At 42.0% G+C, this 15,271-nt stretch overlaps 1 protein-coding gene across 2 annotated transcripts in view; it reads left to right on the top strand.

The window, feature by feature from the left end:
- The window catches only part of CPQ (carboxypeptidase Q), a 256,553-nt gene that overhangs the window by 74,379 nt on the left and 166,903 nt on the right, over window positions 1–15,271 (top strand). For both annotated transcript variants that reach the window (XM_075920338.2, XM_006123927.5), the window contains one exon: window positions 10,383–10,590. In XM_075920338.2, the coding sequence (XP_075776453.2) occupies window positions 10,383–10,590 (208 nt within the window). The remainder of the gene's footprint in view (window positions 1–10,382; window positions 10,591–15,271) is intronic.

Below are 15,271 nucleotides of genomic sequence, written 5' to 3'. Positions count from 1 at the left end.
TAATGGGAATTAAAAAATAGTAAAAGCTTATTTTTGTGTTATCAGCTGATAAGTCTCTGCATATATCCAAAGCAGATCTATTTGTTGAGACTAGCCAACAATATTAAAAATATTTGTTAGTTTTTTAAATTTTCTGTAACATTTCATTTTTTTCAATTTTGTATTTTTCAGTTATGAAGATTTCTGAGTTTGTAAAAATCCAGTTGTCAATAAGTTGCCAAATTCAACCCATCAAAAACCAATGTAAAAACACCCAAATTAAATACATATAGAACAATAATAAATAAAACATCTCTCTCTGTAGCCCACATGAGCAATGGTGACTTCTGAACTCACACATGACCAAATTACTAGCAAGCCAAATTTCTCTTAGAATCTCTACCAAATGTTCTAAATTTTTTTTTTCGTTTTTCTTCTTAAACATCTTTGAATGGGTTTTTTAAGTACATTGCTCAATGAATAATGCTTTTATGTGAACCACAGGCTAATTCTAGTGTTGCATAATATGTCTCTTAGGGTACGTCTACGCTGAGGGCTAAAGTCGAGTTAAGATACGCTACTTTAGCTACGTTAATTACGTAGCTGAAGTCCTAGTACCTTAACTTGGCTTTAGGCGCTGTCTACACAGCAGGAAGTCAAAGGAAGAACACTTTTTCTTCGACTTCCCTTACTCCTTGTGAAATGAGGGCTACAGAAGTTGGAATAAGAAGCTTGTTATTTCAAAATTATTTCAAAATAATGGGCTTACTCTGTAGACATGCACTCTGTTACTTTGAAATAACATGACTTAACATCGAAATAAGTGTGCAATGTAGACATACCCTTAGGCCGTTCTAATCAGGACATGTTTCTGGGGTTAGGGGTTTGGGAGAACATAGGCCATTCTCCATGGGATGCATATAGCTAGTGAGTGTTTGTTTTATCCAGAATAGGCAGCAGACTAATTGAATACAGTAGCACTTTCTGTTTCTTTTTGTTTTGCTCTTTTGGTTTTTTCTTTCTAACATTCTTTTGATATGTTCCATGTTTGTATTTTACTAGTAGTAAAAATTGTCAGTGTCTCCTGAATTTCCTTTGCTAGTTTCCTTAACACACAGGCATCTCACCTTAGTTTTTCATTTTTTGTTTGTTTCTTAGCTGATTCTTGTCAATTGTTCATGATGCTTATACACATGCTGAGTGAAAAGCATGACTTTATATTATTTATTAGGTTTGTGAAGGACAAATCTTGCTAGATTCACTTACCTTAATCTACTAATTCTAACTACAAAAAAAGGATAGATCTGGCATTTCAGGACTTACAATAATACATCAAAAAAGCACCTATCACAGTGGTATCTAAGTGCTACAGGACTTAATGCACCTTATACTCTTTCAGAAATAATTCCAGTTTTCCATTGAATGAGAGCACTATCACGTTGACTAGACCTTCTAATGGATAATAAGCCAAGATAAAAGAATGTATGGTAGTGGATTAAATTGCCCATCTACAAATAGTAAATTGCAATAATTGGTGTTAAGTCTGGTTTCATTTAATATTGTTGCCTCTTTAGGTCCAGCAGCTAGCCAGTATTCATTATCTTACCAGGTCGTTTTTATTATGAGAAAAAAATCGATGATACATATTTTCTGTGGTGCAATATTGTTTATTTACAAATAATGTACCTAGAGCCTCATTTCCCTAAACACAATAGAAATGAACAGCAGGCATTTTCTTGCTCCCAGCTTCCAAACTTGACTCTCCAGTGAGTTCCATGCTCCAGGAAGCTCAGTCTTTCTGCTCCCTTTCAGGACTACTCTTACAACTCATCAGGACCACTCTTACAACTCACTTCTCTTTGTCCCCGAATTTCTCTGCTTTCTGCCTCACTTGCACATCTTGTGAACCCATTCCCTAACCTCTGCATTTGCAGTCAGTCCCAGGAACCCCTTCCGATGTTGGTTCTTGCTTTTACTGCAGTTTACCAAGGATTATGATGGATTCTCCATCATTGGTCATTTTTAAATCATGGTTTTCTAGAGGATATGCTCTAGTTCAAACAAATTAATTGATGGGAGTCCTATGGAATGCATTATACAGGAGACCATAGTAGATGATCATTGTCCCCTTCTAGCCCTATTTGTGTATCACCACACCACACCATCTTGGATGGTGGCTTGTAATCTTTCAGCTAACACTATGTAAAAGGAGTTTAATTTCTCCTTCATTTAACCTGAATGAAACATGCTTTGCACATCTATCAACTTTAACCAGGCCTGTGATTGTCTAATATGCAAAGATTTGTTTGGTTGTAGCCAGAACACCTTCCCGTATAACGGTATGTTTGATCTACAATTGGGAGTGCACAGCACTGTAGCATTGCCTCTTTTGGGGGGGTGATGATGCATAGAGTCTGTAACTTGCTTTCAGCCTGTTACTAACACCTTACAATACCTTAGAATGCTAGTTGTTTTCTGGGGGGTTTCTTGTCTGCCATCAACAGAGTAAGCATGTTGTGTGCTCTGCTGCTTTAAAAAAATTCTTAGCAACACAGAAAAAGGTGAAAAAGCTAATGGCATCATCAAATATTTTTAATGGTGGAAAAAATAGCTTGTGGATGTAGCCAGGGTTAACTTTACCTGAAAATGTTAGATTACCCATGAGTCTCTAGTATGTATACATCTTAATTTGTCATCTAGAAACTTTAGTCGAGCTTACAGAGAAACTTGTAGGATGGCACATCTGAAGGAAATGTAATCTCTATTTATATTGGAGAAAAATATGTTTCTAGTTGAACATTTGGGAAATAACAGTAGAAGAAAAATCAATACAGGTGGTGATAAAAATGAATTATGATAGTGCAGCATATGATACCTATCTGTGCTAAGAAACAATACTTCCAGGAAACTAGGTGAATGGACTCATTAAAGTGTGAGGGTATGACAGGGTTGAGACTCACTGATGGGATACTTCCTGCTGGTCACACTGTGAATTATCTGCCTCCTCAGCAGGCCAACCCTTTCTGGCCAGTATCTCGCTCATCATCGCTCTGTGCTCTCTCCATTCTCTGCTCTGGACTCACATCTCTCCCAGGACCATGGTATCCTCTTCAGGACACTGCTCTCCAGAAGTGCACACGTATCAGTTTCTCAGTCCCTTCCAGGGGTATCAGCAATCCTCAGTCTTACCTGTCACTGTGGCCAAATGAAGACCCAAAGTCTAGCCCCTAGCCTTAGAGGCAAGGCATAGTATGTATAGGCCACTCTCCCTGGTGACAACGGGTGGTGTGGGGGGGGGGGGGACCCAAGCCCACCCACTACTCTGGCCCAGGGACCCTCTAGGTACAACCTCGTCTTGCCCTCCATCACTGTTCCTTAACTTCCTCCTGTTCCCTGGGCCACTTCCCCTGTGACCTTTGCACCCTCCTAGCCCTTATATCAAGGCCTGCAGCCTGGCAGGTAAGGCTGGAGTCTCTTTCCCACTCCCCTGATCCTGCCCAGCACAGGTCTCGCTAAGGTGCTTCCTTGTGGGAACCAGTCCCACATTCTCCCTTGTCTAGGGTTGCCAGATGGTTTCAACAAAAATACCGGACACACTTGACATTACATCACAATCTACATTACATCTTATTTAGAAAATACCGGACATTTATATTTTCTCAATTTGTTTCCCGAACAGAAAATTCAAATACTTGACTGTCTGGTTCAAAACCGGACACCTGGCAACCCTACCCTTGTCAGGACCCAACTGAGCATCTCCTTATGACCAGGGTTGCCCCAATAAGCTGCCTTTTGATTGGCTCCCTCTAAGCCTCTCCCTGATTGGCAGGGGTTCTGTGCAGGCTCCCTTCAGTCTACTTTGAGCCCTTCTGGCCACTGTGGGGCAAACACTCCACTACTGCAGGTTTTGAAATTGTTCTTGATGTTTATATCACTTGTAGTTTGTGCTTTATCAGAATGTGAACAGATATAAGAGGAGTTGTCATTTATCATTCATTTTGATTATTGGAAACTTATCAACATCTTGAGTAAAGCCTCAAAACACACCACAAAATTCTAAGCATAATTTCTAGTAATGTAGCAGAAAATTGTTATAATTTGAAAAATGTTGTGTCTGATCATACTTTTCAATTTTTTGTGACATTACAGTATTTTAAAGGACAAAACAAAAAAAACTATGCAATGTTTGGGCTAATGAGTCATAACTAATATCCTACCCAGAGAGGATGGTATAGCACATTAAACATAGACGCCTTTGGCCACCAGGTACTGAGTTTCATGTGATGTAGCTGTGTATCTCTTTTCAGATGAGAACTTAGACTGAAATCATGTTTGCTCTACCTGGACCTATGAGGCCCTGTGGCATTTTTTAGATCAGGGATTTATGAAAGAACCTTAGACTAAAATACGTTTTTGCTTCCTTGTTGTACATTGTGCTGCCTCACACGCAGATGACTGAAATTTAGTGGTGGGTGAAGCGTCTCTGTTTGCATATAGACCACAGTACTGTTGTTATTACTTAGGCAAAATGTCATTAACTTAATTCAGTTGAAAAGATTACACTAAGAGTTTTGACTGATTAGGGCTGTGAAGTTGAAATGATAGGGTCTGATTCAAAAAATTTCGAAACATGTACTGTGCTGAATCAGGACTGTAATCTTTGAATAGTATTTTGAGCCCTTTAAGAGAAAGCTACTAAACTGATTGAAAACCTCACCAACAACTTAAGAATCCCAGTTCTGTCAAACTTTTGTACTCACTGTATTTATAAGTACCAGTGAAGACTGGTGTGGCTCAAAGAATCTTGAGGACCAATAATTGTGCATTTTATAGCAATGTGTGTTTAGTCACTAAAGACACACATTACCCCTCTCATTTGTGCAGGTCTCTTATCCCCACTGTGGCATAAAAACATTTGAAAAGAAAGAGGAAAATGTGACTAGAAAGGAGAAGAAATGTATTTGAGCTCATATAGCTCAATAGCACTAATACTAAAACTACTTCAATTCTTTCTGAAAATGATGGATGTTCTTTAAATGTTTGTTGTAAAGGCACAGGGTTATTAGTGTAATGTGTTTCATTAATGTTGTCTAGATGGCAAGAGGCTTTTTTACAGAATCGTATGAAAAACATTGAAAAGATCTGTCAAGTAATCAGATTGATTCCTTAGCTACTGGAAATGTTTTCTTACAAAGAATTTTCCAATGTTGTTATCCAGTCCGGAAGAATTTGAGAAAGCAAGTGTAACACACACCTATAGGGTGTGCTTCACTGTCCCATGTAGTGGCATTTAGACCACTTACAGCAAGAGATAAGAATGAGTGAGCTCTGCAGCCTAAGCTAAGAGCCAGCTGGCTCCTCCACTAAGCTCCAGAGGTCCCAGGTTTGAATCTGCCTGCAGGCAGTTACGCAAGGATTTATCTTCTGAATTCTTATTAAATGTGTGAAAGTGTAAAATTAGTTTCATGTAAACTTGCTCATCTTTGACAAGCTGCATGCTTAAATTGCTCAACACAGTACTAATATTTCCCCAAGACAATGAGTGGTCCAGAGTGAGGCATTTTTAACATGCAACAAACAGACAAACAACCCCCCCAAACACTGCTCAGAAAATGGTTAGTATGTCTGATCTGGTTTGAAAGCAGCAGTTAAATCTGTCCTTACAACCTTATCTCACTAGTTGGCATGTAAAAAGTTAACCCACCTTAGCCATTAACCCCAGGCCCGCCAGCCTCAACAACCCTGCACCACGCAGGCCATTGACCTCAATGGCCCTGCACTGGCCAGAGCAGCTGCAGCAGTGCTGGCCAGTCGGAGCAGCCCCACTCGCAGGAGTTATTATTAAGATTACACAGTCACTCACTCAAAAGTAAAGGAATATCAGAATTAAGGTTGCCTGTGCAACTTCAGCCTTCTTGTCCATATTCATTGTGATACAGTCTTTGTTACATGATGACATTTTTCCCCTATGTAGATCCCCTTACTCATTCAGTGCACAGGATGGATAGTGCTTTGGGAATAAATCAGAATGGCCTACTGATGGAGGCTGTTGTCATAGAACCCCTGCATCATTTGTCACAGAGTTTGGATGGTGTATAGTGTATGAGGTAGGAAGTTGCAGGAACAGAAAGCATGGGATCAAAGGGGAAGCAATAGAATGCTGGGTAACTAGATTCTGTCCCTGCCCTTGCTACAGGGTTCCTTTCTGATGTAGGAACCCCTCACTGGGCGAGGGAGTATTTTGTTGGCAAAAGTACTGAAAAACAGCCTTCACACAAGCTGACTTTTAGCGACAAGGCTGTGTTGACACAGTCTTGTTGCTAAAATCTTCACGGTGTAGACATACCCTTATTCTACAGGACCTTAATTTAAAATTTGCTTTAAAATATTTCATTAGTATGTTGCTGAAGATTATAAAATCACATTTCTAAAAAAATTGTCATTCACCCCCCTCCCCATCTCCTGGGCTGTGTTGGGCTTAGGGCACCACTTCAACAACACAGTATAAGGCCCCATAAATCCTAAGGATATCCCTGCTGAGATGAATAGAAACTACTTTGAAGATATACAGTGATATATAATTAAGGCTATGATATAGTCATGGGTATTTTTAGTAAGAGTCATGGACAGGTCATGGGCAATAAGCAAAAATTCACATCCCGTGACCTGCCTGTGACTTTTACTATACATACTCTGACTAAATCTTGGGGTAGCAGTTGCAATTGAGGGGAGCATCCCAGGAGCACCACTTGGGATGCGGTGGAAGGGCCTGTTGCTCAGGTAGTCCCCAGAGCCAGCTGCCCGGAGCTGCACAAGCAGCGGGCTGGTGCATCCGGCTATAGGAGTGCCCAAGCGTCTGGCTATCTGTCTGGTACAGTGGTTCCCAAACTTTTTGGCATCACGCCCCCTTTTTGATTTTTGAGAAACCCTCACGCCCCCTGTCCCCAATAGCAGCAAAACTTGAGGAAAAAAAAGGAACTGACCGGGGCCAAAAAACAAAAATAGCAGCACAACTTGGGGAAGAGGGGGCTGGGTTGCCTCAAGCCCCTACCGGAATTTCTTCACGCCTCCCCCAGGGGGGCACGCACCCCAGTTTGGGAACCCATGGTCTGGCAGGTATGGCTGTACCAGAGGCCACCTGAGCAGCTGGCACTGGAGTCATCTGCTTGAGTGGCCCTGCAATCAGCCATACTGGCTGCTGTCAGAGTCACATAATTCTATATAATATGGCAAATACTCTGAAAATCAGATTTCAGGTACCTCACATTGAGCATCCAAAATTGGTGGATATTTTTACCTTAATCTCTCTTTGCTTCAATTTCCTGTTTCTTATATGGGATAGTATCACTTTCTCATTTCACGCCTGGCTCCTTGTTCCATTCCCACTCTCCTTACCTAGCCATTTCCAATCCCTACTCCTCAGACTTCTCATCCCAGTCCCAGCCTTCTTGTCCAATAATCCCAGTTCTTCCCAGCCACTCTGATTCATTTTCACATCTGTATCTCCTCATAGCCTCCTTGCTCCTAGTCCTAATCTCCTTGCCCAGCCAGTCCCCATTTTCCTTTCCCCCCCATCTGCCAAGCTCCTTGTTGTAATCTATTCCTCCCGCCAGCTCTTCTCTCCTCTGCATTTGAATTGGGCACGTTCCTCCTCTATGCTGCCTTGGTATCACCATGACCTGCTCTGAGAACACAGAAGAGACAATCTTTCTCTTGTCAAATAGGGTGCCAGGAGATGGCCCCAGCAGCACAGAGCTGCAGTTAAAGCCTGTGCCCTAAAAAGGAGCATGCCCAGTGCACATTTTATCTGGGGTGGGGGATGGGGGAATTAGCTGTAAAGTTGTAATAGGACAGTATTGAACATGCCATTTTTAAAAAGCTTATAATTTGGCCAAATTTGATTGCATTTCACAAGGATGGAGATCTGTAACACACAGGCCATTGGCAGCCAAGGTTCAAGACTCTGCTCCAACTTGTGTGTGTGGAGGGAGGGTACTAGAGATTTTCAAAGAAACAGTTACCAGAGGGGCAAAGATAAAATTATGTTCTCTTCATTAGCTTTCTTGAAAGTGTCCGAACCATTTTGACTGAAAATTTCCACAAAAAAACGAATCAAACCAAACCGAAAATACCCCACCTCACCCTACGCCAGACACTCAGCACAGAACATTTCAACCCAAATAGCTAGTATAGTCTTATAATGGGAACTATGTCCTCTCAGTGCTCTCTTGAATAGTAGACACTCAGAGCTGACACTTGGGGTGATTCTTCTCTCCTGCTTAGGCTATGGGCACGGCTGGCTTTAGGAAGTGTGGGGCCCAATTTGAACAGTTTTGACGGGGCCCCAGCAGCCAAGATTTTTGTTGAACAACAAAAAAAAAAAACCCCACCACACACACAAAAAAAGAGTCATAGCCCCTTTAATTTCCCAGCTACAGGGCAGAGTCATGTCCCGCCTTCCCGCCCCTGGCCAAACCCTGGGGCCGACCCCCTCTCCTGCGGCACAGAGAAACCCCTGGGCTTGACTCACAAAGCCACCGCGCTCCAATTCCGGCAGTCGACCGGTTGGTGACCACTTGCTTTAGGGTGCGAGGCCCTCTTAGGCGCGGGGCCCAATTCGGGGGAATCGGTGGAATCGGCCTAAAGCCGGCCCTGGCTATGAGATATGGGCACTATGTTTAGTGGAAATGTTTTCGTTCTCTAGACTCCATTAAAACACTCATTTTCTTGAGACTCAGATTGTGATTGGATTCTGAAATTTTCTGAGAGAGTTTCCTGGTCTCAGTGTGTTAATTTTCCATGAAATCAGTCATATGACTGCTCCTCAAATAAGACAGTACATTATTGTCTTCCATTCTGATGTCTCTCCTGCCAGCACTGGCTCCCATTTCCCTCTTTCTGCCCCCATGCTGCTGCTTGTGGGGACAGATGGCTCGTGAGCTAGGGGAGAGGCATGCAGGGGACAGCAGACATGGCTAGGGGAGAGACTCGGCTCTCCCTCAACACTGGTGGAGCTCCCTCCCTCGAACACTGGTGGAGCTGGGTCCCACGGAGCCTGAATATTCCTGGGGCCTGGGTATCCTGGGTCCTACAACTTGCCACCCCTGAACCATTGGGCTACTAGCTCTTGGAAGTGACCTCACATAACACGCTGCAGTACATTGTTATAATACATCTGACCCCAGGGACTCTTACAAAACCCTATGTGCCCTCTGCCACTTGGCGTCAAGGGTTCCTGGGTCACACTGACCTTGGCTCTGTTAACAGTAGGCTTGGCAGAAAACTATTTTTTTTTAATTCTTTGCAATGTTGATGATTAACATCAATGTTTAATTTAAAAAAATATTTAACTTTTTATTTTGACGGTTGTGGGAAATTGGGAGGAGATAAGATTGAGTTAGGGGACTGCTGGTGGCCAGGGGTTCCCAGTATTGACCATGGGACTGCAAGAGGCTCCCTGCATAGTTGAGATGCCCCAGACACTGGGACACAAAGTCTGGGGGAGTCTGTGGCCCTGACCTGGCAGAGCAGAGACCCCTCTCCCCCAGAACCAGGCTGCAAAGAGAACAAGAAACCCTCAGCTGTGGGCCAGGCCACCTGACTGCTGAATAGTTCCTCTCTGGGTAGGGAATTCCTTCAGCAATGGAATGGCCTTCCCCACAATCTAGGGCTCCTCCTTCTCCTCGTCTTGGCTGGGGGTCTCGGCTCCGTCCTTCGCGTTCCTTTTGCTTTCAGGAGTCAGGTGTTGCTGGCCCTGGCCTTGTGCAAGGAGCACTCTATTGTCACAGCCCTTTTCACTCACTCTTTCAGAAGGCTTCCTGCTCTGCCACAGAGCCAGTGACCCCTGCAGGCATGAAGTGCAGGGAGAAAGCTGCACTCATCTGCCCTTTTCCATTGATTTCAGTGAGGCAGCTGAAATCGCTGTTAACCAACATTTATCATTTAAATCGAATTCTGCCACAGTAGTTAAGGCTGAATAACTTCCCAGGTGCATGAATGTGAGACAGTCAGATGTGCTGATCTATTGATACAATGGTTACAAAAGCATGGGAGGTTACTGTTATAGTTTTGTGTTAGAGTGCAAGTTTGATGAAGTTGGAGTATGTAGAGCTTTTGGATATCTGTTGGAGGGGTTAGTGAAAGCCTTAAGGAGGACTGGATACTTCATCAGTAGTGTTGTTGGTAATATGACATACATCAGTCTTCCCCTTCAGCTTCTTATTTCTAGTCTTAAGCTTTTGGGTGAATGAAGTGTGCCCCTCTGGAACCTAAACTGCTATTGAATGTAGCTTTATTTGCTAATAAATAATACATGAAACATGCTCTGTTAATAATTTTAGACTAGTTAAAATAACCTACAAAATTAGATCATTAACACAATCTTTTTTTTATTATTATTGTAGCCCTCACACTGGGTGGCAGGCATACCAATCTGATGTGCCTAAGATTCCGACAGCTTGCATTTCAATAGAAGATGCTGAAATGATGGCACGGATATCTTCCCGAGGTACCAAGATTGTTGTAACCCTGAAGATGGGAGCCAAGACCTATCCTGATTCTGTTTCCTTTAACACTGTGGCAGAAATAGTTGGGAGCAAGTACCCAGAACAGGTCAGTGTGAATCTGGAATAAGAGTGATTTATATTTGAAAACTAGTAATTTTCATTTGCCAGCCTACTGCACTCTGTAGAACTTGGCTTTTAATATTTGCTTTCAAAACAGCAGGCCAAATTCTGCCTTGGTATACAGGAGAGTGTGTCACACCTGCGTAAAGAACTTCTGGATTCTAAGGGGAGAACACTCAGGTGAAATAATATGGAACTTGGATTAGGTTTGCTCCTTTTTATTTTCAGCTATGTCGCAAGTTCATCTTTATGCAAATAGTTTATTCCTTGTGTGACTACTTGCCTTTAACAAAAATACTTAATAGAAATTAACTGATTTTATAGACTTCTGTCATATCCCCAGTTGTCTCTTTTCCCAGCTGAAAAGTCCGTCTCATTAATCTTTCCTCATGTGGCAGCCATTTCATACTCCTAATCACTTTTGTTGCCATTTTCTGAACTTTTTTTGAGATGAGGCAAGCACATCTGCACACAGTATTCAAGATGTGGGCATGCCGTGGGTTTATATAGAGGCGATGCTATATACTCTGTCTTAGGCTAGGTCTTGGCTAGAGTCCTTTGTCGGAAAAAGCAACGCAAATTGCACTCCACAATTTGTGTAGTTTTTTCCGATAGCTTTTGCAGAAGAGGCTTTTCCGCCATTTGGCCCCATTTAGATGGGGCCAAATGGCGGAAAAGCCTCCTCTTTTAGAGGAGCCCTTATTCCTCATAGAACGAGGTATACAGGGCTCTCTGAAAGAGCACGTTTGCTCTTCTGTAAAAAAAAAAAAAAAAAAAAGCAGAAGAGCAAATGCATTCCCTGGACGTGGTGGAGTTTCTCTAGACTGGGAAAAACCCACCAGTCTAGATGCACCCTTATTCTCTATTCCTTTCGTAATGATTCCTAACATTCTGTTTGGTTTTTTTTGTCTGCTGCTGCACATTGAATGGATGTTTTCAGAGAACAATCCACAGTAACTCCACGATCTCTCTTTTGAGTGGTAACAGCCAATTTAGCCCCATCATTTTATTTGTAGAGTTGGGATTATGTTTTCTAATATGCATTATTTTATCAACATTAAAATTAATCTGCCATTTTGTTGCCCAGTCACCTAGTTTTGTGAGATCCTTTTGAAGCTCTTCACAGTTAAGCCCAAAGTAGACTATCTTGAGTAGTTTAGTATCATCTGCAAATTTTGCCACCTCAGTATTTACCCCTTTCTGCAGATCATTTATGAATATACTAGATGACATATCAGGTGTTCCTGGCTCGGACGCAGGCAACTATAACAGGTATGCCAGCCTCCTGCTGGCACTCCCTGGGCCCTTCTCAGGGCTATGGGTGGGGGAGGGACACAGGCCAGCAGCAGGGCCTGGACTGGGGCTGAGGGAGAGAGGGCTGAAGGTTGCGGGGATGGGTTGGGAGTGGGCGGGTGGCTGCGCAGGCCTTCTGCCAGTGCTCCCCAGGCTAGGGGTGGCCCATGCAGGCCTCCTGCTGGCACTTCCCAGGCCCAGCCCAGAGTTCGGGAGCAATGCAGGCCTCCCACCAGCACTCCTCGTGCCCAGCGTATGGGCAGGGGGCCACACAGGCCTCCAGGGCAGGAAAGAAGGGGGTCCATGCAAGCCAGTTGACTGTGGCCATACTGGGTGGCCAAGTGGTGTTGGCAGGAGGGGGGCAGTGGGTCCTGGGGGAAGGGCCCGGGCTGTGCTGCCCAATCATGGCAGTACTCCTGGGAGGGCCTCAGCAGTGGAAATGGCGGGGATTTCTCCTCTCCCTATCTGACACTGCAGCCAGGGAGCAGGGTTTGGGTTAGAGGGGCCACTTACCAGGACCAGTGGCAGGCAACTGGCCACTCCCTGGGTGGTGTAACTACATCCAGAGATCACTTTACATATGTAAAACTAACAATACTGCCTGCAGGATCCCATTTAACTGATTAACCATAACGTTTAAATGGTTAAATCAGATTTTACATCCCTAGAAATGAGAACAGCAAAATGACTCTTTCCCCACTATCACATTTCAGTTGGGGAAGAGTTCATGAATCATAGTTGTTGAGACAATTTAACTAAAACAATTTGACTAAAATCATGTAACATTCCAAGTTTACAAATAAATAAATAAGTTTCCCTCCCAATTTCCCTTCACTATAGTTAACATTAGGGATGTTATAATGTGTTTATTTGGGTAAGCATGTAACTGCTGAAAATGTCAGTGGTTACAGATTTACACACAGGGGGTGGTAACTTCTGCGGTCCTGCCTTCTCCCTTCCCCATGCTGCTGCCGGGGAAGCACGAGCACCGGCTCCTAAGGTGTGGTTTACCCACTCACACTGCTGCCTCTAAATCCAGAGGCAGCAGAGTGGGGGGAAGGGCAGGCAGGAGCCAGTGCCCATGGAGAGTGGCCTCCCCCTCTGTGTTCACTGCATTTAGTGGTGATTGTTAGTATCACATCCCTCCTTTCTTTGCCCCTCCCTTTCCATGTTATGAAAAAAATAGAATTCCAGGCAAATCCCATTTTGCTGGAACAACCAAACCCTGACCTTGATTTAAGTTAGGAAAGGAGGAAACTACATACCAAATTTGGTGGTCCTAACTCTTACCATTTGGGAGGAATTCTTGAACAAACAGACTTGCAGACAGACAAACTCTCAGGCAGACCAACGCACAAATCTCTAATATATATGTAATATATAGAGAGAATAATATAGAGAGAATATTATATATTTAATAGGATATGTCCCAGTACAGACCCCTGGGAAATACCACTATTGACCTCTCTCCGTTCCGAAAACTGACCATTTATTCCCACCCTTCGTCTCCTATCTTTTAACGTTGTCAGTCCATGAAATGACCTTCCCTCTTATCCCAATGTCAGTTTGGAATAACTTAATTTTTAATATAAAAAACAATTAGCCCTTTAATCAGCTAATTGCTTCTGATCAGCACAGTAGTTCAGTGTAGTTGAATAATGCACTGGTGAACCTAGCTAGCTAGCTGCAAGTTCAGTTTAAATGTTAGCTGTTTTTAAATTGGAAGCTACTATCTTAAGATTTTTTTCCCACTTTTTCCACTTTTGTAATTTCCAGTTTTATAGCTTAAAATGAGCCAAACCAAATTTGTGGTGGTAGATGTGTCCTGAGATGTGGCCTTTTTATGCCAAGTGACATCATGGAATGAATTTTTTTGGTTGTACATTTAAAATGGAAATGCTGATATAATCTTAACTATAGCAGCATTAGAAATCCATGCTAAAATGAATCAACTAAGCCAGAATTCTTTTTTTTTTTTTTTTTTTTTAGCTTCAGGGTTTTTTAATTTTAATGAAATAAGAGTACTGTATCTTTATCAGAGTCCTTTAAAATCTTCTTTCGTATTTTTATTTGCTTTAACAGTGTTTTGTCCTTTAATAACCTTATAGTTTTAGCTACAGCTTTGAATTGTGACTGCTAGGAACCCTAGAAAGAAGTAAGTATAATCCTTTTTTCTGCTAAATGATTAAGCTTCCATTGTGGTTGAGTGTTTAATATACTATCAGTTATGAATTTAGCTACATGAAACACAACTTTACTGAATAAAGAACAAAGTCTTAACTCTTAAGATTGTTAGTTATCTCCTAATTTGTCATGTGAACTTTAGCAACACTTTTGAGTAGCTATTGTATTTACCCTTCCTCGTGTATTTCAAAATTATAGTATTTCACCGCAAGCAATATTATGTTCAGAAATTTTAAATCTCTAAAAGATTTAAAGCAGGAGGCTCATCCATGTATGTTCTCTGTGGCTTTCTTCACCTGTCTCTTTCAATAGCCCAAGGAAATGTTCTTGAACAGAGCAGCAAAGGTTTTTGAAACTCTAGGTGGCTATTTAGCCACAAGAATCCTGCTGACGTTAATGGAAATGGTGCCACATATACCTTTGAAAGTGTAACCTAAGAAACAGAAAATAAAACAAGTGAACATTGAGAGTTTTCAGTACTTGTTTCTCATGGGAAGTTAATGCATGTTTTGCCATACAAATGATACTTTGTTAACTCTGATAAAAATTGGAACCATCCAACTATTTGTGCAATCAAATGCAATGTAGAATTAAACTCTTACAGTGCACTTTTTAAGCCTAAGAATCTTGGAATGCATTAAAAGCTTGATGGAATAGAAAGGTGCTGTTTTCATGAGTTAAAGTAGCAATTTAAATTTTGCTATAAAACAATAGCAGATTTGGTCTTCTGAAAATGAGTGAGAAATCTACTTAGAGTAACATAAGTATTATAAAAATTCGAATGCCATATGTTTTGAACAGTAAGCAGAGACTTTCAAAGCACCACCATTAGCAAATATGCAACTAACTGGGCACCTAAAGTAGAAAATGTAAAGGAAGTATTTGTCTTTGATGATCACCACATAATGCAGAGCCAGTCCAACTGTGCATTGTAATGTATATCAATGTAATACAATTCAATAGGAAAAAAATAACCCTGTTAACAAAAAATTTTGATTGCTTGGTGGTATGATCCCCCTTTGCAGAACAATGAACTTAGCAAAACTGAAATTTCTGAAGACCAAGAGATGTAATGTTAAGGTTGCCCGTGCTGTCTTAACTCAGCAGTACCCCAGTATGCCCCTTTAACATGCAAATAGCTGCTGAAACGTAATGCTAACAGGCAGAACCGAACCTGGGATCTCTGGAGC

Source organism: Pelodiscus sinensis, chromosome 2 (assembly GCF_052426305.1).
Source record: "Pelodiscus sinensis isolate ZL-2025 chromosome 2, ASM5242630v1, whole genome shotgun sequence".
Classification (NCBI taxonomy): domain Eukaryota; kingdom Metazoa; phylum Chordata; order Testudines; family Trionychidae; genus Pelodiscus; species Pelodiscus sinensis.
Note: the sequence above shows the minus strand (reverse complement) of the source record. Positions and strands in the feature narration are given on the sequence as shown.